Source organism: Salvelinus namaycush, chromosome 5 (assembly GCF_016432855.1).
Source record: "Salvelinus namaycush isolate Seneca chromosome 5, SaNama_1.0, whole genome shotgun sequence".
Taxonomy (NCBI): Eukaryota; Metazoa; Chordata; class Actinopteri; order Salmoniformes; family Salmonidae; genus Salvelinus; species Salvelinus namaycush.
This window is the reverse complement of record NC_052311.1, coordinates 70885198-70909115: the sequence shown is the minus strand read 5'-3', so window position 1 is coordinate 70909115 and position 23918 is coordinate 70885198. Positions and strand designations below refer to the sequence as shown.

The 23918-nt window shown below is 46.0% G+C and overlaps 2 protein-coding genes across 2 annotated transcripts; both read left to right on the top strand.

Moving 5' to 3' along the window:
- The first annotated feature begins 770 nt into the window (after positions 1-770).
- LOC120047331 (DNA repair and recombination protein RAD54B-like) lies at positions 771-23046 on the top strand. The gene is made up of 18 exons (XM_038992854.1): positions 771-857; positions 1380-1552; positions 3252-3447; positions 8393-8834; positions 11838-12417; positions 12559-12607; positions 16000-16221; positions 16601-16711; positions 16822-16984; positions 17119-17344; positions 18249-18335; positions 18593-18713; positions 18794-18933; positions 20538-20828; positions 20927-21090; positions 21979-22240; positions 22465-22729; positions 22807-23046. The coding sequence occupies exons 2-18, from the start codon at positions 1385-1387 to the stop codon at positions 23025-23027; spliced, it is 3708 nt and encodes a 1235-aa protein (XP_038848782.1). The 5' UTR covers positions 771-857; positions 1380-1384; the 3' UTR covers positions 23028-23046.
- Positions 7904-13049, top strand: LOC120048858 (fibrinogen silencer-binding protein-like). Its single transcript, XM_038995153.1, has 2 exons — positions 7904-8834; positions 11838-13049. The coding sequence occupies exons 1-2, from the start codon at positions 8419-8421 to the stop codon at positions 12469-12471; spliced, it is 1050 nt and encodes a 349-aa protein (XP_038851081.1). The 5' UTR covers positions 7904-8418; the 3' UTR covers positions 12472-13049.
- Positions 23047-23918: the final 872 nt, after the last annotated feature.

Genomic DNA, 23918 nt, shown 5'->3' with positions numbered 1-23918 from the left:
ATCATAGTTATGATGATGAAATCGCCACCACATGTCAGCAAAGCCTAGCTCTCTAGCCTACAGCCCACTACTTATACCATGGCCATCGACTATGTGCTTTCAATATGCATTTTTAATATCATGCATTATGATAATATGGAAAATATAAACTCTAGTGTAACTCAATAGCAGTTTATGCATTTCAGTAAAACTTCTTTATTCTGCGATGTTGAATATCAATTCTGCATGCAGCAACCTTCTGACCAGTACCTGCTTTTGCAGTGTGTGGGATTTTGCAGATATGCTTGCCAGGATGTAATTTATTTGACCATTTATTTTATTTTTATTTTCTAGAGTAGTTTACTTACCACCAGGGCTCAATCCATGACAGATGACATCTCAATCGGAATCATCATTTAATTCCGCAAACTCCTTCAAATTGACGTGACATTTTATAACACAAATATCCATCCAATCAATATCGATCGGTTTCATAAATGAGTCTGAATGGCCTACTGTAGGGCAGGCAGGCTATTATCGTAAATCGGTGAAGTTAACCATGGCATCAACTGGCGAAAATCAGATTATTTAGAAGTCAAAATGTACACTCGTTTTACCTCTACCGGCACGACACCGGCTGACAGCGGCAGATTGTGTTTCTTATCGCAAGACGACCGAACTAGAGCAAACGCCACCGTTTGGGCCGCGGGAGTAGAAAACGAGTGCACTCACTAACACTGGACTCCGCCCCTCTACGTAACACGTAGCCAATAGCAGTTTACGCCAATTTAGCGGGAGAATTCGTCTCTGAAGAGTTGTGTATCATTGTTTTCTTGTAACTAACTGTAAAGCAGAGGCTTGCTTGACTAAACAGCCAGGTATGTATGAAACATACATTTATGCCTTGTGTTATCTTTCCAACATATTGTCACAAGCTAGTTGCTTGTTATAGACGATGAGATTAAAATGTTGAAGCGTTCAAGGTAGCTGCACTAATTTGGGCTAACTAGCTACACTAACGTTAGTTAACAGTTAACGTAATGTATCTATCTGAACCAACAATGACGTGTATAAACACATCATTGGTATAAACCCATACATCTCATTGATCTGAACTAACTATTCAAGGGCCATGTACACTGAATGGAAGTTATATATAGCTATGTTATGTAAATCTGTTATTTAACTAGCTGCCTTTTCCTAATCAGCTGCTTACTAGAACATTGATTAGCTAGTTAGCTAGCTGAATAAGGTGTTTCAGTAGGGAACAAAAGCCTGCATACCCAGGACCACTAGTACTTGTTCTCCAGGGGGCTCAGGGTTGGCCACCCCTACCCATAAGCCCTCTTATAGATGTGAAATGATTTTATCAAATATTACAAACATCCCCTCACTCACAGACAGGATGCGTCGCTCAGGGGCCCCCAGCCAGGTCTTTGGTAACATGTCGAAGAAGCCCCGGTTCGTCCCTCCTGGAGCCTCACTGGCTGGTCCTCCTGATCCCCCTGTGGGTACCCTGCTTGAACCGGAGCCTCTGGCCCCTAAACTCACCCTGGGGAACGTGCTCAACAAGGTGAACACACGGTCCACTTCACTTTCATCCTTAGTCACAAATGTGACCCCTATTACTATTGTAGTAATTAAGTAACTAAGCATAGGAGTCATATTGGCGCTACTTCTCTGTCTAGCCGATGTGAGTAAGACCTTTAACAAATTAACATTCACAAGGCTGCAGGGCCAGACAGATTACCAGGATGCGTACTCAGAGCATGCACTGACCAGCTGGGAAGTGTCTAAACTGACATTTTCAACCTCTTCCTGACCCAGTCTGTAATAGCTACATGTTTCAAGCAGACCACCATAGACCCTGAGCCCAAGAACGCCAAGGTAACCTGTCTAAATGACTATTGCCATGTAGCATTTGTAGTCATGAAATGCTATGAAAGGCTGGTCATGGCTCACATCAATACCATCATCCCAGACACCCTGGATCCACTCCAGTTCGCATACCTCCCCAACAGATCCACAGATGACACAATCTGTATTGCATTTCACACCGCCCTTACCCACTTGGACAAAAGGAACACCTACGTGAGAAGGCTGTTAATTGACTACATCTCAGCGTTCAACACCATAGTGCCCTCCAAGCTCATCACTAAGGTAAGGACCCTGGGACTGAACATCTCCCTCTGCAACTGGATCTTGGACTTCCTGTCAGGGCGCCCCCAGGTGGTGAGGGTAGGTAACAACATCCGCCATGCTCACCCTTAATATGGGGGCCCCTTAGGGGTGCATGCTTAGTCCACTCCTGTACTCCCTGTTCACCCATGACTGTGTGGGTGCGCACGACTCCAACACCATTAAGTTTGCCGACGACATAACGGTGATAGGCCTGATCACCGACAACAATGAGACATCCTATAGGGAGGAGGTCAGAGACAACAAGCTCTCCCACAATGTCAGCAAGACAGGATCTGATGGTAGACAACATGAAACGGAGGGTCGAGCACACCCACATTCACATCGACAGGGCTGTAGTGGAGGGGCTGCATCACCGCTTGGTATGGCAACTGCTTGGCATCTGACCGCATGGCACTACAGAGGGTAGTGCGTACAACCCAGTACATCACTGGGGCCGAGCTCCCTGCCATCAAGGACCTCTATGCCAGGCGGTGTCAGAGGAAGGCCCTAAAAATGTTCAGACTCCAGCCATCCAAATTATCGACTGTTCTCTCTGCTACTGTACGGCAAGCACTACCAATGCACCAACAGGACCCTGAACAGCTTCTAGCTCCAAGCCATAAGACTGCTAAATAGTTCGTTTTTATAAAACTGTTCAATGGTTTACATTTACATTGTAGTCATTTAGCAGACACTCTTATCCAGAGCTACTTAGTTAGTGCATTCATCTTCAGATAGCTAGGTGGAACAACCACACATCTCAGTCATAGTAAGTACATTTCTCCTGAAAGTAGCTATCAGCAAAGTCAGAGCTAGTAAGGGGGTGTTAGTTAACGAAAGGCTTTTTGTTGTTGTCAACTTCTCGTTACTCATTGTGTATCAATTATGTTATTATTACGTGTTTTTTCTATTATTTCTCTGTTGTGAAGTAAGTAAGCATTTCACTGTTAGTCCAGACCTGTTGTTTACGAAGCATATGACAAATAATATTTGAATTGATTTGACTTCATCCAAGACTGTGTAAAGGGTTTCACTCATACTGCGACATGTGGACCTTCTCAGACCTATCTAACAGTTCTCCTTCCTTGCAGGTCCAGAGGAGCCTCTCAGTCCCTGCACTGCCCCTTGCCCTGCCTGTGAAGGCCTTCAGCCTGGCTAAGAGCAGCCCCCAAGCCCCAGGCCTGTCCAGAGCTCTAGCCAGGGTGCTGGGTGCAGCAGACAGTAAGAAGAACGAGCTAGAGCCTGAAGACCCTTCCTTTACAGAGGAGAACACTGGAGACCCAGCTGGTGAGTTAGATATGGGAGGTGGGGTGGGTTGTGGTGGTGGCACAGTAAACGTTGCCATTGAAACCAGGTATTCCTGGTGTAGATCTAATGCATTTAAATGTGGAGCAGTACTTCTGGTAAGCTTTGGATTTACTCTCTCTGTATGTCAAAAGCAGAAATCCTGGTGATGAACATCACTGATTATAAAGCAACAAAGTTACTACTAACCAACGATGATGGTAAGAATAGTCAGGAAAAAATGTTGTGCCATAAGCAAAATGCAGTATATTAACTATGTAGCATATATTGTTTACATTTCACTGCTGTTGCTAAAGATGTTCTGAAACATTGTTTGAGAGATGCTGGGATTTTGTATAGGTTAACGATTGAGTTTAAGACCCAAGAAGGTGAGGCACGGGTAGAAACTGTATTTTGCCTAATAAAATAGGGATATTTTTTATTTAAGCAGGCAAGTCAATTAAGAACATACTGTGCCTTCAGAAAGTATTCAGACCCCTTGACTTTTTCCGCACTTTGTTACGTTACAGCCTTAATCTAAAATGGATTAAATAAAAACAAATCCTCAGCAATGTACACACAATACCCCATAATGACAAACCAAAAACAGGTTTTTCATTTTCTAAATGTATACAAAATTTAAAACCGATACCTTATTTACATAAGTATTCAGACCCTTTGCTATGAGATTCGAAATTGAGCTCAGGTGCATCCTGTTTCCATTGAGCATCCTTGAGATGTTTCTACAGCTTGGAGTCCACCTGTGGTAAATTCAATTGATTGGACATGATTTAGAAAGGCACACACCTGTCTATGTAAGGTCCCACAGTCAAAGGAATTGTCCGTAAAGCTCCGAGACAGGATTGTGTCGAGGCACAGATCTAGAGAAGGGTACCAAAACATTTCTGCAGCATTGAAGGTCCCCAAGTACACAGTGGCCTCCATAATTCTTAAATGGAAGAAGTTTGGAACCCTCAAAACTAAACTCCGCTAAACTGAGCAATCGGGGGAGAAGGGCCTTGGTCAAGGGGGTGACCAAGAACCCAAAGGTTACTCTGACAAAAGGCCAGAGTTCCTCTGTGGAGATGGGAGAACCTTCCAGAGAGACAACCATCTTTCAAGGCTTTATGGTAGAGTGGCCAGACGGAAGCCATTCCTCAGTAAAAGGCACATGACAGCCCGCTTGGAGTTTGCCAAAAGGCACCTAGAGATTCTCAGACCATAAGAAACAAGATTCTCTGATCTGATGAAACCAAGATCGAACTCTTTGGCCTGAATGCCAAGTGTCACGTCTGGAGGAAACCTGGCACCATCCCTACGGTGAAGCATGGTGGTGGCAGCATCATGTTGTGGGGATGTTTTTCAGTGGCAGGGACTGGGAGACTAGTCAGGATCGAGGCAAAGGTGAACGGAGCAATGTACAGAGAGGTCCTTGTTGAAAACCTGCTCCAGAGCTCTCAGGACGTCAGACTGGGGTGAAGGTTCACCTTCCAACAGGACAACGACCCTAAGCACAAAGCCAAGACAACGCAGGAGTGGCTTTGGGACATGTCCTTGAGTTGCCCAGCCAGAGCCCGGACTTGAACCTGATCGAACATCTCTGGAGAGACCTGAAATAGCTGTGCAGCAACGTCTCCCATCCAACCTGACAGAGCTTGAGAGGATCTGCAGAGAAAAATGGGAGAAACTCCCCAAATACAGGTGTGCCAAGCTTGTAGCGTCATACCCAAGAATAATTGAGGCTGTAATCGCTGCCAAAGGTGCTTCAACAAAGTACTGAGTAAAGGGTCGGAATACTTATGTAAATGTAATATTTCAGTTTAAAAAGATCTAAATTAGCAAACATTTCTAAAAACTTGTTTTTGCTTTGTCATTATGGAGTATTGTGTGTAGATTGATGAGGAGAAAAAAGCGATTTAATCAATTTTACATTAAGGCTGTAACATAACAAAATGTGGAAAAAGTCAAGGGGTCTGAATACTTTCCGAAGGCACTGTATACTTATTTACAATGACGGCCTAGCAAGAGGCAAAAAGGCTAAACTTTCCAGTTTGAGTGTGTTTTGCAGCTTGTTCCAGTCTCTAGCTGGAGCGAACTGAAAAGAGCAGCGGCCCAGGGATGTGTGTGCTTTGGGGACCGTTAACAGAATGTGACTGGCAGAACGGGTGCTCTATATATATAGTTGTATTGTTTTATTTAACCTTTATTTAACTAGTCAGTTAAGAACAAATTCATATTTTACAATGATGGCCAACCCCGGACAAACCCTCCCCTAACCCAGACGACAGTGGACCAATTTGTGCGCCGCCCTATGGGATTCCCGATCACGGCCGGTTGTGATACAGCCCGGGATCGAACCAGGGTCTGTAGTGGCGTCTCTAGCACTGAGATGCAGTACCTTAGACCGCTGCACCACTTGCAGTAGGTATCTCAGATAGGGGGGAGTGAGGGCTAAGAGGGTTTTATAAATAAGCATCAACCAGTGGGCCTAGCACCGGATATACAGAGACGGCCAGTTTACAGAGTGCAGTGATGTGTCCTATAAGGAGCATTGTTGGCAAATCTGAAGGCCGACTGGTAAAGAACATCTAGCTGCTCGAGAGTACCCTTACCTGCCGATCTATACATTTCATCTCCGTAATTTAGCATGGGTAGGATGGTCGTCTGAATCAGGGTTAGTTTGCCAGCTGGGTGAAAGATGAGTGATTACGATAGAGGAAACCAAGTCTAGATTTAACCTTTGGGTTATTTCCAATGTGGTCCTTGATGTAAAAGACAGGGAAAGATGCTACGACCTCCGACAAGACATCAAACATGCAAAAGGACAATATAGGAGGAAGGTGGAATCCTATTACATCGGTTCCGACGCTCGTCGTATTTGGCAGGGCTTGCACACGATAACGGATTACCTAGGGAAACAGCCATGAGTTGCCTAGCGATGCAGAACTCCCAAACAAGCTCCATGCCTTCCGTGAAAGCCCCTGTTTTTCCAGATGACTGTGATCTCGCTCTCCGTAGCCGATGTAAGTAAAACATTTAAACAGGTTCACAATCACAAGGCCGGAATACTAGAGCGTGTTCATCAAAGCATGCGTTGACCAGCTGGCAAGTGTCTTAACAGAAATGTTCAATCTCTCCTTGTCCCAGACTGGAATGCCAACATGTTTCAACGCACCACCATTGTCCCTGTTCCCGAGATTTCCAAGGTAACCTGCCTAAATGACTGTAGTCATGTGGCACTCACATCTGTAATTATGAAGTCCAAGGCTGGTCATGACACACATCAACACCATCATCCCAGACACCCTAAACCCACTCCAATTCACATACCATCCCAACAGATCCACAGATGATGCAATCTTGCACTTCACACTGCCCTCTTCCACCTGGAGAGGAAATAACTGTCAATGCTGTTGATAGACTACAGCTCAGTGTTCAACACCATAGTCCCCTCCAAGCTCCTCACCAAGCTAGGGACCCTGGGACTGAACCCCTTCCTCTGCAACATAACCACAAAGCACTACAGAGGTTGGTGCGGCAACCCAGTGCATCACTGGGGCCATGCTCCCTACCATCCAGGACCTCTATATCAGGCGGTATCAGAGGAAGACTCCAGCCACCCAAGCCATAGACTGTTTACTCTGCTACCGTCTGGCAAACGGTATTGGAGCACCAGCTCAGACCAACAGGCTCAGTTAAAAAATATGTTCATTTTTGTCAGCCTGATTTAGGCCTTAGCCGATACTCGTTGGTGTATTTTAATTATGACTACAAATTAAAGGATTTTTAAACCCTCACGTGTGCCTGGACTTTTTTATGCCACTTAACACCTATTTGTGGTTATAATTTTTCCTTGAAACCAAGATCATGTATATGCTGCTTTAGAAAGGAAATGCAGCAAACCAATATCGCCTTTCTAAGGTGAGCGACACTTAGTCTATCCATTTAGGACTGGCAGGGATTTATTTAATGCTCTGGCTTGGGCTTCAGTGAAACAAACACACACTGAATGAAGCCTAGCCAACTGTAACAAGCCTATGTTTTAATGACAGCAGGTCCAGCATTATGCAAATGAGCGTGGGTAGTGCAGCGGCAGCGCGAGGCAGATTAGAGCTGTGCCTGGGATCAGTGAGCACACGCGCTCTGTCCTCCTCCCTCTCAGAGCAACTAGTGCCTCTGTCTGTCTCCTCTCCTTTCTCTGCTTTTCCTCTCTCTTGAGGTTTTCAACTAGTTTTCCCTCATTCTGTTGTTCCCGTCGGCGGATGATTCGTGTGTTTCTCTTTGAGAAGCAGCTCTGATTTTCCTTTGTGTAAAAAAAAATTAATCGCGCATTCGCACGGACTCGCGCTGCGCGCACACCGCTCCGGTTAAACCAGCGCCGTTTCTCTTTTCTAGTTAAACGGAAATAAGAATAAAGAAAATGTATCTTTACAATTTCATCGGTATTTCCCCATGTAAGCACACACATTCCCCCCGTATGTTAGTATTTGGTGTATAGCAGTTAGAACGAGCGCTGGTTTGAGGTTTAGAGAGACCGGGCTGTAAGTAGGTCGGGCTGGGTTTAAGCGGCTTTAGCCTGCGTCAGCCTAAGCTGGGAGGAATTCACCCAAAGCCCTCCGCGGTAGGCGGGGGCCTAAACGAGGCTGGCCTAGTTAAGCCTGATTCTTATTGTTGCCGTGTGTGTTGTGTAACACAGAGCAGAGAAGACCTCGGATGAGAGAGAGTACATGCGTTAGACAGAGACTGTTTGATTGAGATTCCATGAAGGGGGAGAAAGAAGAGGGACAAGGAAGAGAGTGAGTGAGAGTTAAACCAGTATTAGCCTGAGCCTCATCACAGAACAGAAAGAAAAGGGAGGTAGAGAACCAGACCAAATCTCAAAAGGAGAGGAAAAGAAGCGAGATATTGTGTTGAGTTAGTGCTGGTGTCTAGGCCTGGCTCGGTCCAGTCTGGTTCCCTGGGCTATGTTCTAAGATGGCGTCTGGGTCCGTCTACATGTCGTCCAGTATGGTGGGTAAGGCTCGCTCGTCCAACTTCACCCTGTCTGAGAAACTGGACCTGCTGAAGCTGGTCCGCCCACACATTCTCATCCTGGAGGAGCACACCAACAAGCACGCTGTCATCGTGGACAAGAACAAGTGCTGGGACACAGTGTCTGAGCAGTACAACGTCCTGGGGGGGGACAGGCCCCCCCGCACTGCCCAGGGCCTACGCACCCTCTACAAGAGGCTGAAGGAGTCGGCCAAACAGGAAGTGATGCAACGGAGACACGCCCAGCCAGAGTACAGAGGGAGTATATCTGAACCAACCAGGAGAGTGATGGAGATGATACCTCACCTTTTCCATCACGGAGCTATCCACCATGATAAAGACCCAGCAACGATGCACAGGTGAGACACACACACACACACACACACACACACACACACACACACACACACACACACACACACACACACACACACACACACACACACACACACACACACACACACACACACACACACACACACACAGGCTGCTCTGTAGAGCTCTACGAGAGGGGAGGGGCTGCTCTGTAGAGCTCTACGAGAGGGGAGGGGCTGCTCTACTAGTAATTAAAAGTAGAGCTCTACAGAAGGGAGGGGCTGCTCTGTAGAGCTCTACTAGTAACTAGAGGAGAGGTGCTGCTCTACTAGAGAGGGGGGGGGCTGCTCTGTAGAGCTCTACTGGTAACTAGAGGGGAGGAGCTGCTCTGTAGAGCTCTACTGGTAACTAGAGGAGAGGGGCTGCTCTACTAGAGAGGGGAGGGGCTGTTTTGTAGAGCTCTACTGGTAACTAGAGGAGAGGGGAGGGGCTGCTCTACTAGAGAGGGGAGGGGCTGTTCTGTAGAGCTCTACTGGTAACTAGAGGAGAGGGGAGGGGCTGCTCTACTAGAGGGGAGGGGCTGTTCTGTAGAGCTCTACTGGTAACTAGAGGAGAGGGGAAGGGCTGCTCTACTAGAGAGGGGAGGGGCTGTTCTGTAGAGCTCTACTGGTAACTAGAGAAGAGGGGAGGGGCTGCTCTACTAGAGAGGGGAGGGGCTGCTCTGTAGAACTGAACACAGAGCTAACCTCAATCAGTTTACAAATGCACACATACACACTCCTCATGCTCACACTCTTGACCTCAGAACAGCCTCAATTTGTCAGGGCATGGACTCTACAAGGTGTTCCTCAGGGATTATGGACCATAGTTGTGTCTGGTTGACTGGATGTCCTTTGGGTGGTGGATCATAATTGATACACATGGGAAACTGTTGAGTGTGAAAAACCCAGCAGCATTGCAGTTCTTGACACGTACAGGTGCACCTGGCACCTACTACCATACCCTGTTCAAAGGTTCTTACATTTTACGTCTTGCCCATTCATCCTCTGAATGGCACACATTCTCAATTGTTTCAAGGCTTAAAATCCCCCTTTAACCTGTCTCTTCCCTTTCATCTACACTGATTTCAGGTGTATTTAAAAAATGACATCAATAAGGGATCACCTAGATTCACCTGGTTAGTCTGTCATGGAAAGAGCATTTGTTCTTAATGTTTTGTATACTCAGTGTATAATTTATTATTATATGATAGTTCCAGCATTAATTAAGACAATGAGCAAAATATGAGTTTACAGCACCTTACACGTCATGTCTACAGCGCCTTACACGTCATGTTTACAGCGCCCTTACACGTCATGTTTACAGCGCCCTTACACGTCATGTTTACAGCGCCCTTACACGTCATGTTTACAGCGCCCTTACACGTCATGTTTACAGCGCCCTTACACGTCATGTTTACAGCGCCCTTACACGTCATGTTTACAGCGCCCTTACACGTCATGTTTACAGCACCTTACACGTCATGTTTACAGCACCTTACACGTCATGTTTACAGCACCTTACACGTCATGTTTACAGCACCTTACACGTCATGTTTACAGCACCTTACACGTCATGTTTACAGCACCTTACACGTCATGTTTACAGCACCTTACACGTCATGTTTACAGCACCTTACACGGCATGTTTACAGCACCTTACACGTCATGTTTACAGCGCCTTACACGTCATGTCTACAGCGCCTTACACGTCATGTTTACAACGCCTTACACGTCATGTTTACAGCGCCTTACACGTCATGTTTACAGCGCCTTACACGTCATGTTTACAGCGCCTTACACGTCATGTTTACAGCGCCTTACACGGCATGTTTACAGCACCTTACACGTCATGTTTACAGCGCCTTACACGGCATGTTTACAGCACCTTACACGGCATGTTTACAGCGCCTTACACGTCATGTTTACAGCGCCTTACACGTCATGTTTACAGCGCCTTACACGTCATGTTTACAGCGCCTTACACGTCATGTTTACAGCGCCTTACACGGCATGTTTACAGCGCCTTACACGTCATGTTTACAGCGCCTTACACGTCATGTTTACAGCGCCTTACACGTCATGTCTACAGCGCCTTACACGTCATGTTTACAGCGCCTTACACGTCATGTTTACAGCGCCTTACACGGCATGTTTACAGCACCTTACACGTCATGTTTACAGCGCCTTACACATCATGTTTACAGCACCTTACACGTCATGTTTACAGCGCCTTACACGTCATGTTTACAGCACCTTACACGTCATGTTTACAGCACCTTACACGTCATGTTTACAGCACCTTACACGTCATGTTTACAGCGCCTTACACGTCATGTTTACAGCGCCTTACACGTCATGTTTACAGCACCTTACACGTCATGTTTACAGCGCCTTACACGTCACATATACACACATATCACCCTATTCACTCTGTCCAGTTTGAAATATATTTGAGTTGTGGAGACGAGTCTATCAAACCCGCTTTTCAAGAGGCAGAAAGTCAACAATCTGGTCAATTCACATTTTAAACGTAGGAGAGGTATTAGCCCACAGTAGGAGAATGCATTCTTTAGCAAAGTATGAGATGGTCATGAAAAGGGTTTTAAGAAGAATGTTTTTGATCTTCCAGAAGACCGGTTGTATTTCTACACAGCCGGTCTTCTAGACCTGCATTTCTTGCTGTTTGCGGTTTTAGGCTGAGTTTCTGTACAGCACTTTGTGACATCAGCTGATGTAAAAGGGCTTTATAAATACATTTGATTGAATACTCTCAATACCCCCACCTAGTGCCACTTATACATGTATGGCTGTAGTAATAAAGCTGTATTCTATTCCATATTGTCTCTGCAGGGTGATGTATAATGATACAGTAATAAAGCTGTATTATTCTGTTTATCTGCTGGGTGATGTATAATGATACAGTAATAAAGCGGTATTATTCTGCTTATCTGCAGGGTGATGTATAATGATACAGTAATAAAGCTGTATTATTCTGTTTATCTGCAGGATGATGTATAAGCATGACTCTCCTATGGAGCAACCTGGCAGCAGCTCCTCCCTCCCAGACTATCCATCAAACCCCGTCACACACCACCTGGACCAGGATGTGGTCAGGCTGGACCAGGATGTGGTCAGGCTGGACCAGGATGTGGTCAGGCTGGACCAGGATGTGGTCAGGCTGGACCAGGATGTGGTCAGGCTGGACCAGGACGTGGACGTGAAGCCTCCGCCAGACCTGACCATCCTCTCCACGCGTGTGGGGGTGGTGCTAGGAGGAGAGGGGGCGGAGGAGGAAGATGAGGAGTTGGGCAGTGTCCATGGTTATGACGGCTCTCTCTCTCCCTGCCCATCCTCCGTCGTCCTGCCCCTCTCCACCTCACCCGTTCCACTGCAACGTGACCTTTACCCTCATGACCACTACCCCCGCCGTGACCCTGACAGGCTCCATCCCCTTCAGCTGGCCAAGGAGGAGCACGAGCAGGTCATGACCAATCACAGAAAGATGGGCGTATACCTGGAGGAGAAGAGGGAGGGGCTAAAGAGGAAGCAGGAACTGGAGGAGGAGCTTCTGAGAGCAAAAATCAAAGTAGAGAAACTGAGGGCAGCCAGGCTGAGACATGGACTACCACTGCCCCTATAACTAACACACTCATTGCCTGATTGGACTGACCATTTGGCACTCAGGAGGATGCTCTGAATTGTTTGTATTTCTGTGTTGAATGTTTAGCGTGTGGAAGAGGGGTTTGGCCTGAGAAATAATGTTTGTGTGATGAACAGTGAGTTTGAGGCAGGATTTAAAGGTCCAATGCAGCCTTCTCTATCTCAATATCAAATCATTCCTGGGTAACAATGAATTACCTTACTGTGATTGTTTTCCATTAAAATGATCAAAAAGAGACAAAAATAGATTCTTAGCAAAGTTCAATTTCTCAAGTAAGAATTTTTCTAGGGATTGTCTGCGAGTGGTCTGAGTGGGGAGGGGAAAACTGAAAACAAACTGTTATTGGCAGAACAGTTTGGAACTCTCTTTCTTATTGGTCTATTAACACATTTATGGTTATGTCACCAGGCAGGTCAAAACTCCATCCCATCAGAACAGGCTGAAATTTCAGCCGATGTTTTTAAACATCTCTTACGCTAAAAAGGCATTATCATTAATTTCACCATTTCACAGTATTCCAATCTCATAGTGTGGAAATATACAGTACCAGTCAAAAGCTTGGACACATCTACTAATTCAATTGTACTATTTTCTACATTGTAGAAAAATAGTGAAGACATCAAAACTATGAAATAACACATATTGAATGAAAAAACCAAAACACATATTGAACCAAACAGTGTTCAACAAATCAAAATATATTTAATATTCTTCGAAGTAGCCACCCTTTTGTCTTGATGACAGCTTTGCACACTCTTGGCATTCTCTCAACCAGCTTCATGAGGAATGCTTTTCCAACAGTCTTGATGTTTTGCACACTCTTGGCATTCTCTCAACCAGCTTCATGAGGAATGCTTTTCCAACAGTCTTGAAGGAGTTCCCACAAATGCTGACCACTTGTTGGCTGCTTTTCCTCCACTCTGCAGTCCAACTCATCCCAAACCATCTCAATTGGGTTGAGGTCGGGTGATTGTGGAGGCCAGGTCAGCTGATGCTGCACCATCTCTCTCCTTCTTGGTCAAATAGCCCTTACACAGCCTGGAGTTGTGTTTTAGGTCATTGTCCTGTTGATATACTAATGATAGTCCCACTAAGCGTAAACCAGATGGGATGGTGTATCGCTGCAGAATGCTTTGGTAACTATGCTGGTTAAGTGTGCCTTGAATTCTAAATAAATCACAGATAGTGTCATGAGCAAAGCACCATCACACCTCCTCCTCCATGCTTCACGGTGGGAACCACACATGCGGAGATCATCCATTCACCTACTCTGCGTCTCACAAAGACATGGCAGTTGGAACCAAAAATCTCACATTTGGACTCATCAGACCAAAGGACATATTTCCACCTGTCTAATGTCCATTGCTCGTGTTTCTTGGCCCCAAAAAGTATCTTCTTATTGGTGTCCTTTTAGTAGTGGTTTCTTTGCAGCAATTTGACCATGAAGGCCTGATTCAAGCAGTCTCCTCTGAACAGTTGATATTGAGATGTCTGTTACTTGAACTCTGAAGCATTTATTTGGGCTGCAATTTCTTAGACTGGTAATGCCAATGAACTTATCCTCTGCAGCAGAGGTAACTCTGGGTCTTCCTTTCCTGTGGCAGTCTTAATGAGAGCCAGTTTCATCATAGCGCTTGATGGTTTTTGCGACTGCAATTGAAGAAACTTTAAAAGTTCTTAATGTTCCCTATTGACTGACCTTCATGGCTTAAAATAACGATGGACTGTCATTTCTCTTTGCTTATTTGAGCTGTTCTTGCCATAATATGGACTTGGTCTTTTACCAAATAGGGCTATCTTCTGTATACCACCCCTACCTTGTCACAACACAACTGATTGGCTCAAACGCAATAAGAAGGAAATACATGTTTCAACAAGGCACACCTGTTAATTGAAATGCTTTCCAGGTGACTACCTCATGACGCTGGTTGAGAGAATGCCAAGTGTGTGCGAAGCTGTCATCAAGGCAAAGAAGAAGAATCTCAAATATATTTTGATTTAACACTTTTTTTGGTTACTACATGATTCCATATGCGTTATTTCATAGTTTGGATGTCTTCGCTATTATTCTACAATGTAGAAAATTGTAAAAATAAAGAAAAACCATTGAATGAGTAGGTGTGTCCAAACTTTTGACTGGTACTGTATATAAAACACAGGTAAATCTTGTTTTTGACTGCACTGGGCCTTTTGAACAGTGTATTTGCGTAAGGAAGTGTGTGTTTTGAGTGAGGATTTAAACAGTGTGTTTGCGTGTGGGACAGTGTGTGTGGTGACTACAGTTGAGCTATGACTCTGGAGCAAAAGACAATACAGATCTCTGCTTTTGTCAGACAAGAGGCGCAACTATCACTGGTTTTAAAACTGGTACTATTTTGACTGGTTTCATTTGGTTCAAAACCCTGTGTTGCTTCACCATCCTATTAGGAGGGAAGATGATAGGTGATGGGGTGGGAAGTGGATTTGGAGGGAGGGGTTTAGAAGGGGGTGTTGCTGTTACAGTGGTGTGATGTTCAGTGTTTGTTGTTCAGATCTTCTGTGGTTTCATTGTTTTCTATTAAAATATTTTTTTCTAAATTGGTTTTGTGCTTTATCATGCCTCCCCTTCTCTATCCCTCTCTCTTCCCCTCTTCTTTAGCCCCTCGCCCCCATATGTCTCTTCTCACCTCTTCAGTCTGGACTCAATATGAGGTTATTTTCACTGTAAGCCTGCTACCTGTAAGAGTGAATGTGTAATTCAGACCCGGTGGTAAGAAGGGAGGTAAAGCACGGATGCAGTGATGCTTAACAACTACAGTGACTATACAGTCCTAATATGGTAATTTTAGAGGAAACTGGATTGAATGTTTCTCTGTAAGGCAAGGGAGACCCTCTATAGAGAGAAATATAGGGAAATGGCTTGGACAGCCTCTTGCGGCCCAGGGCTGATGTCTCATCCTGGGCATGGCACTGTAGGAAAGTCCCAGGCTGTAAGTAGAGTGGAGGCCTCAGTGAAGTAGCAGCCTCTGCTGGTGAACATGTGAACTGCCACTCAGCAGATCTTGCATAAAACCTTAGGGGTGTGTACACACGCAATTCACACTTTTCTAAATTGTATGTTGCTGCTGTCAATAACAGAATTGAAAACAAATGTATTTTAAAGAGCAATTCAAAGCCTTGGTTCAGGGTGTAGTATTTTATTATTAGAAGCCACATTGGCTACTGCTGAAACAGTGTGTGAGAATGCTGAAACTCTTCCTGGTGTCCACACAAAGCATGAAACATGACATAATACAGAACATTAATGGACAGAACTACATACATTTAAAATAGGAATTCACGCTTTCATACCTTCCTGCTTTAGCTTATATAAAAGACCAATCAGGATCTTGTAGTGAAAAAGAGTTGAGCTACTTGTGTCCACTGGTGTGTTCCAGCATATTTACAGTTTGCTGGCTGCTGTTTGTGTGAGCAGTAATGTGTGTGTTAATGCTCTGATTATTAGTGTTGATGTTTTTTGGGTTTCAGACTTCAGATGTTCCTCACAGAGTCCGGCAGGAGGGTGTGGTCCAGGTGTGGTCGGGGCAGGGGCAGGTAGCGGTGCTGGTTCTGACGGGCCGCGGTACTTCAGTGTGATGTGGTGTAAGGCCAGTGGGAGGAAACACAAACGCTGGCAGGGAGACGCTGTCCTGGTGACACGAGGGCGCACTGCCACGCTTAAAGACATGGAGGGCAAGGACATCGGCAAGGGTGAGTGTGTGCACATTTTAGGTTTCCCCCAACACAGATTAAACATAGTCCTTGACTAAAAATCATGCTCAATGGAGAATTCAGATTTGAAAGTGGTTTTAGTCCAGAGGGCTACTCTGTGGCCAGGAGACCGGCCCTGAGAGGGTTATTTTCCGAGTGCATCGGAGTGTGATTCAGATTGTGTGTGTAGGTAGTGGCTATAAGGTATCAGAGCTGGCATCGCTGGGTGAAGGAGAGACCTTGATGATAGGAGCTAAACAGGTGGAGGTGATGGGACTCATATCAGAGCTGGACTACAATAAGGGCCGCTGTTTCCTTGACGTCCATGTGGAGAAGGAGGAGCCTAAGATATCAGCTCCTCCCCCCTCATGACGCCCAGCTTCCAAACCGTTCTGCCGTCCAACGCTATTGGGCGGAGAGACTGATAGGGGAGTGGCCAAGCCTCAGGAGGAGGGGCCCTGTAAACCACGCCATGACCCTCTAGCACCAGGTAAATACACAGACATACAGTACACTCTCTCTCATCACACACACACATGAAGTTACCCATTCTCACACACTTCAAACACACCACACTCATCTCTCTAATGGTGTGTGTAGGAGCCATTGTCATGCCCCGGCCCTCAACCAATCACCAGTGGGCGTATAACAAGGCAGGCCTCCCACTGGTGGATGTGGTGGTTGACCCCTACTTGACCGCTCACCTCCGACCCCACCAGCGAGACGGCCTGCTGTTCCTCTACGAGTGTGTCATGGGGATGAGGTAATGGGAGATGATGAATGATGAATCCTCTGATCACTACAAAATGTATGTTTTGTTCCACAAGGCTCTGTGATGGGGCTGTTATTTATTTACTTTGATTGATTATGTGTGTGTGTGGGGTGTGTGTGTGTCAGGGCTACATGTAGGTACGGTGCTATCCTGGCAGATGAGATGGGTCTGGGTAAGACCCTCCAGAGCGTGGCTTTGACGTGGACGCTGCTAAAGCAGGGCCCATACGGTGGGAAGCCGGTTGCTAAGCTTGTGCTGGTGGTTGCCCCCGGCAGCCTGGTGCAGAACTGGGGGGCGGAGTTTAAGAAGTGGCTTGGCCGTGAGAGGATCAACGTCTACACTGTTAACCAGGTAGGGGTGTGTTTGATCAGTGTCTACACTGTTAACCAGGTAGGGGTGTGTTTGATCAGTGTCTACACTGTTAACCAGGTAGGGGTGTGTTTGATCATTGTCTACACTGTTAACCAGGTAGGGGTGTGTTTGATCAGTGTCTACACTGTTAACCAGGTAGGGGTGTGTTTGATCAGTGTCTACACTGTTAACCAGGTAGGGGTGTGTTTGATCAGTGTCTACACTGTTAACCAGGTCGGGGTGTGTTTGATCAGTGTCTACACTGTTAACCAGGTAAGGGTGTGTTTGATCAGTGTCTACACTGTTAACCAGGTAGGGGTGTGTTTGATCAGTGTCTACACTGTTAACCAGGTAGGGGTGTGTTTGATCAGTGTCTACACTGTTAACCAGGTAGGGGTGTGTTTGATCAGTGTCTACACTGTTAACCAGGTCGGGGTGTGTTTGATCAGTGTCTACACTGTTAACCAGGTAGGGGTGTGTTTGATCAGTGTCTACACTGTTAACCAGGTAGGGGTGTGTTTGATCAGTGTCTACACTGTTAACCAGGTAGGGGTGTGTTTGATCAGTGTCTACACTGTTAACCAGGTAGGGGTGTGTTTGATCAGTGTCTACACTGTTAACCAGGTAGGGGTGTGTTTGATCAGTGTCTACACTGTTAACCAGGTAGGGGTGTGTTTGATCAGTGTCTACACTGTTAACCAGGTAGGGGTGTGTTTGATCAGTGTCTACACTGTTAACCAGGTAGGGGTGTGTTTGATCAGTGTCTACACTGTTAACCAGGTAGGGGTGTGTTTGATCAGTGTCTACACTGTTAACCAGGTCGGGGTGTGTTTGGAGGAAGTGTGTTTCCCTGTAGTGCTGTTTCTGATCCATATGGTGATGTGTGTTCCGTGTTGTTCATTAGGACCACAGGGTGGAGCTGTTTGCAGCGTCTCCTCTCCACAGTGTATTAGTGATCAGCTATGAGATGCTGCTACGCTCTCTGGAAGTGGTGAGTTGGTTCACAGCAGCTTATCTAACAGGGGTGGGAAGTACCAGTGTTACAACACTGTTGAATTACACCTCAACTCCTAAATGACACAGATTAGGAGTACGATGGATGATACACTCATGGGACATCATAAAGGTCTGTGTGTGTGTGTGTGTGTGTGTGTGTGTGTGTGTGTGTGTGTGTGTGTGTGTGTGTGTGTGTGTGTGTGTGTGTGTGTGTGTGTGTGTGTGTGTGTGTGTGTGTGTGTGTGTGTCTAGGTACAGAAGCTGGAGTTTGAGCTGGTGATCTGTGATGAGGGTCACAGGTTGAAGAACAGCAGCATCAAGACTTCCTCTGCCCTCAGTGGTCTCAGCTGTACACGCAGAGTTATTCTGACAGGTACACACACAGCCCTCTGTTTTATTGACCTTTTACTTTCTCCTAGTGGTTTCTGATATATTGTGTGTGCTGTACTGTAGGAACTCCTGTCCAGAATGACCTGCAGGAGTTCTATGCCATCATAGAGTTTGTGAACCCGGGCATTCTGGGGTCGTCTGCTGCCTACAGGAAGGTGTACGAGGAGCCAATCCTCCGCTCCCGACAGCCCATCTGCACTGAGGTACATTACACATCTACACTCTCTGTCTCTATACCTCTACACTATCTCTCTATTGTACGCTCACAACAGCCCTCCTGCACTGAGGTACTGTCCCCATCTCTTTCTCTGTCTCTATACCTCTACACTATCTCTCTATTGTACGCTCACAACAGCCCTCCTGCACTGAGGTACTGTCCCCATCTCTTTCTCTGTCTCTATACCTCTACACTATCTCTCTATTGTACGCTCACAACAGCCCTCCTGCACTGAGGTACTGTCCCCATCTCTTTCTCTGTCTCTATACCTCTACACTATCTCTCTATTGTACGCTCACAACAGCCCTCCTGCACTGAGGTACTGTCCCCATCTCTTTCTCTGTCTCTATACCTCTACACTATCTCTCTATTGTACGCTCACAACAGCCCTCCTGCACTGAGGTACTGTCCCCATCTCTTTCTCTGTCTCTATACCTCTACACTTTCTCTCTATTGTACGCTCACAACAGCCCTCCTGCACTGAGGTACTGTCCCCATCTCTTTCTCTGTCTCTATACCTCTACACTATCTCTCTATTGTACTCTCACAACAGCCCTCCTGCACTGAGGTACTGTCCCCATCTCTTTCTCTGTCTCTATACCTCTACACTATCTCTCTATTGTACTCTCACAACAGCCCTCCTGCACTGAGGTACTGTCCCCATCTCTTTCTCTGTCTCTATACCTCTACACTTTCTCTCTATTGTACGCTCACAACAGCCCTCCTGCACTGAGGTACTGTCCCCATCTCTTTCTCTGTCTCTATACCTCTACACTATCTCTCTATTGTACTCTCACAACAGCCCTCCTGCACTGAGGTACTGTCCCCATCTCTGTCTCTATACCTCTACACTATCTCTCTATTGTACGCTCACAACAGCCCTCCTGCACTGAGGTACTGTCCCCATCTCTTTCTCTGTCTCTATACCTCTACACTATCTCTCTATTGTAATCTCACAACAGCCCTCCTGCACTGAGGTACTGTCCCCATCTCTGTCTCTATACCTCTACACTATCTCTCTATTGTACTCTCACAACAGCCCTCCTGCACTGAGGTACTGTCCCCATCTCTGTCTCTATACCTCTACACTATCTCTCTATTGTACGCTCACAACATCCCTCCTGCACTGAGGTACTGTCCCCATCTCTTTCTCTGTCTCTATACCTCTACACTATCTCTCTATTGTATGCTCACAACAGCCCTCCTGCACTGAGGTACTGTCCCCATCTCTGTCTCTATACCTCTACACTATCTCTCTATTGTACTCTCACAACAGCCCTCCTGCACTGAGGTACTGTCCCCATCTCTTTCTCTGTCTCTATACCTCTACACTATCTCTCTATTGTATTCTCACAACATCCCTCCTGCACTGAGGTACTGTCCCCATCTCTTTCTCTGTCTCTATACCTCTACACTATCTCTCTATTGTACTCTCACAACAGCCCTCCTGCACTGAGGTACTGTCCCCATCTCTGTCTCTATACCTCTACACTATCTCTCTATTGTACTCTCACAACAGCCCTCCTGCACTGAGGTACTGTCCCCATCTCTTTCTCTCCCTTCATTCCTTCTCTATATCTCTCCCTGTAGGAGGAGAGAGTTTTGGGGGAGGAGCGAGCGGCTGAGCTCTCTCGTCTGACTGGTCTGTTTATTCTGAGGCGGACCCAAGAGATCATCAACCGCTACCTGCCACCTCGTCTTGATTGGACTGTGTTCTGTAGCCCCTCCCCCTTGCAGCGGGAGCTGTACCAGGCTCTCCTCTCGCACCGTGTCATCCGAGCCTGTCTACAGGGGTCAACACAGACTCACACACACCTCGCCTGCATCACCGCCCTGAAAAAGCTCTGCAACCACCCAGGACTGCTCTACTCCACTGTACAGGTATGACACATAAAGACACGCTGATGATGATGATGATGATGATGATGATGATGATGATGATGATGATGATGATGGGGATGATTGTGTGTGTGTTCCAGGAGCGTTCTGATGGCGGCTCAGCAGAGGGTTCTCTGTATGAAGGGCTAAGAGGTGTCTTTCCAGAGTCTTACTCTTCTGGGGGCTTCAGTACAGCTGATTCAGGGAAACTACTGGTCCTGTCTGACCTACTGACCACTATTCGCCACCTCAGCCCTACTGACAGGTAGGTGTGCGTGTGTGTCTGTGCGTGTGTGTCTGTGTGTGCGTGCGTGTTAGTATGAAATGTGTCAAGGGATCCGGGCACACTGGCATTGGTTTGTTGACACCATACGGATCCTATTAAATTACTAGATGGGCTGTCATAAACCCTCAAAGTTCCAGAATGGGGTGAAAATGGCAGCCATATTGGCCAGGGAGAAATCCAAACCTGTCTAATTGGAATGAATGGCAGTAGAGGCAGAATCCAGATGTTTCTTATAGAGGAAAATAAAAGCAAAGCATGTGATATCAGAAATTGTGTAATAGAATTATTGTCAACCTAAAATATTGTCATATTATTATAAATACAATTTATATGGATTTTATACACATTTTCTTTATAAATAGCCTTTGAAATATATGTGAACAGACCATAAATGTCAACATTTTAGTTTTCTTGGAAAGCTGTGAGTTATATGATACAGTATCAGTACTTGTTACATTTACAACTTGTCTCAGTCCTATCTGATTCACTGTGTTGTTTGAATGGAATGTTGGCATATTGGCAGTTCATTAGAAACATTTATAGAATCATTCCTCTAAAACTGGCTGGCTAACAAACACAGTGCAGATAAATTCTTCAAATGCATTACTTTATACAATATCATATCACAGCACTGGCTAACCATGGTTGTCCAACTCCCTGACCAACATGGCTGACCTTTAGACCATCATAAGAAGGTTCATGTCCAGTCTAGTATTCTAATTCTATGGTTGACACACTCATACTCTGGCACATAACTGTGAGATGATCTTGACCATCTTGATCGTGTGTGTGTGTGTGTGCGTGCGTGCGTGCGTGCGTGCGTGCGTGCGTGCGTGCGTGCGTGCGTGCGTGTGCGCGTGTGTACAGGGTGGTGTTGGTGTCCAACTACACTCAGACGTTAGACCTACTCCAGGACCTGTGTGTCCACCTGGACTACACCTACTGTCGCCTGGACGGCAACACCCCCACCATCCAGAGGCAGCGATTGGTGGACAACTTCAACAGCCCTCACTCCGCCCACTTCCTTTTCCTCCTGAGTTCTAAAGCCGGAGGGGTGGGGCTTAACCTGATCGGCGCCTCCCACCTGGTCCTATACGACATCGACTGGAACCCTGCCAACGATATACAGGTACACACACACTCACACACACACTCTCACTCACCACCATTAGTGTATGTTTCGTTCCCATCTGAAACACACATGTACACGTTACTGGTCAGTCAGTACATGCTATGCTTTTGGAGGAGTGAGGATGAGGAAGAGGCTTTCCTCCTGATGTGATAGTTGGGCTGATGTGTGTGTGTGTGTGTTTGTCTGTGTGTCTGTCTGTCTGTGTGTCTGTCCCCCTCCAGGCAATGGCACGAGTGTGGAGAGACGGACAGAAGAAGACTGTTCACATCTACCGCCTACTCACTGCAGGTACCATAGAGGAGCGTATCTTCCAGAGGCAGGTGTCCAAACAGGGGCTTTCTGGGACAGTGGTGGACTTGGGGAAAGGGGCGGAGCACACCAGCTTCTCCTCCAATGAGCTGCGAGATCTCTTCAGCCTGACAGACACACCCTGTCTCACTCACGACCTGCTAGACTGCAGCTGCAGTATGGACGGATCAGCCCCGGGTAATATATATATCTATATATTCACACCCGTTGTCTGCTTGTGTTTTTATTTAATGTGTTTCTTGTGTGTATTATAGAAGAAGGAGAGGATGAGGCGCCTGCGTCTGATAGGCCGTGCCAGCTGGGTCGTCAAGGTGACTGTGGTGGGGCGGGGCAGAAGCATCTGAGCATGTCAGAGCTGATGCAGTGGAGACACTTCGCAGGGGACACGCACACCTTCAGAGATGCTTACCTGGACCACGCACGAAACCACATCTCCTTCGCCTTCCAGTCCACCATCTCACACACCACTCAGTAACACACACACACAACACACAACACACACACAACACACACACACACACACACACACACACACACACACACACACACACACACACACACACACACACACACACACACACACACACACATACACACACACACCACACACCACACACACACAGGCTTTCCACAAATGACCTCATGCAGAGACCTAAGAAGTGTTCCTTTCTGAGAAACATTGGACTATGTTATTCTTTCTTTATATTCTCTACTGTTTTTACAGTTTGATAGAAGAGAAAGTGTAAATTATGGAATAAACTGCTAAGTTATACTGCGTATTCCTTCTGTCTTTTTTCTGTTGCAGAAATAACAAGATGAATCAAACACTGAAGATGAATCATACACTGCAGATGAATCAAACACTGTAGATGAATCATACACTGCAGATTAATCATACACTGTAGATTAATCATACACTGCAGATGAATCATACACTGTAGATGAATCAAACACTGTAGACGAATCATACACTGTAGATGAATCAAACACTGTATATGAATCATACACTGCAGATGAATCATACACTGTAGATGAATCAAACACTGCAGATGAATCATACACTGCAGATCAAATCAAATGTTATTTGTGACATGCGCCAAATACAACAGGTGTAGACCTGACCGTGAAATGCTTACTTACATGATTCAAACGCTGCAAATTAATCTAATCAAATTGTATTGGTCACATACACATGTTTAGCAGATGTTATTGCAGGTGTAGTGAAATGCTTGTGTTCCTAGCTCCAACAGTGCAGTAGTATCTAAACACTGCAGATGAACTAAACACTCTCCATTAGAACCTGTGTTTGACTTTTAGGGATGAAGAGGTGGAAATTACTTCTGGATTGAGAGGAATCCAGCTGAAT

Excerpts from the sequence above, each read along its gene's own strand:
- LOC120047331 (XM_038992854.1), top strand. The coding sequence starts at position 1,385 with ATGCGTCGCTCAGGGGCCCCCAGCCAGGTCTTTGGTAACATGTCGAAG. Across the intron at positions 12,608-15,999 it reads TAATGTTTGTGTGATGAACA|ACTTCAGATGTTCCTCACAG; the intron begins GTGAGTTTGAGG and ends TTTGGGTTTCAG. Across the intron at positions 16,985-17,118 it reads GAGTGTGTCATGGGGATGAG|GGCTACATGTAGGTACGGTG; the intron begins GTAATGGGAGAT and ends TGTGTGTGTCAG.
- LOC120048858 (XM_038995153.1), top strand. The coding sequence starts at position 8,419 with ATGGCGTCTGGGTCCGTCTACATGTCGTCCAGTATGGTGGGTAAGGCT. Across the intron at positions 8,835-11,837 it reads GACCCAGCAACGATGCACAG|GATGATGTATAAGCATGACT; the intron begins GTGAGACACACA and ends GTTTATCTGCAG.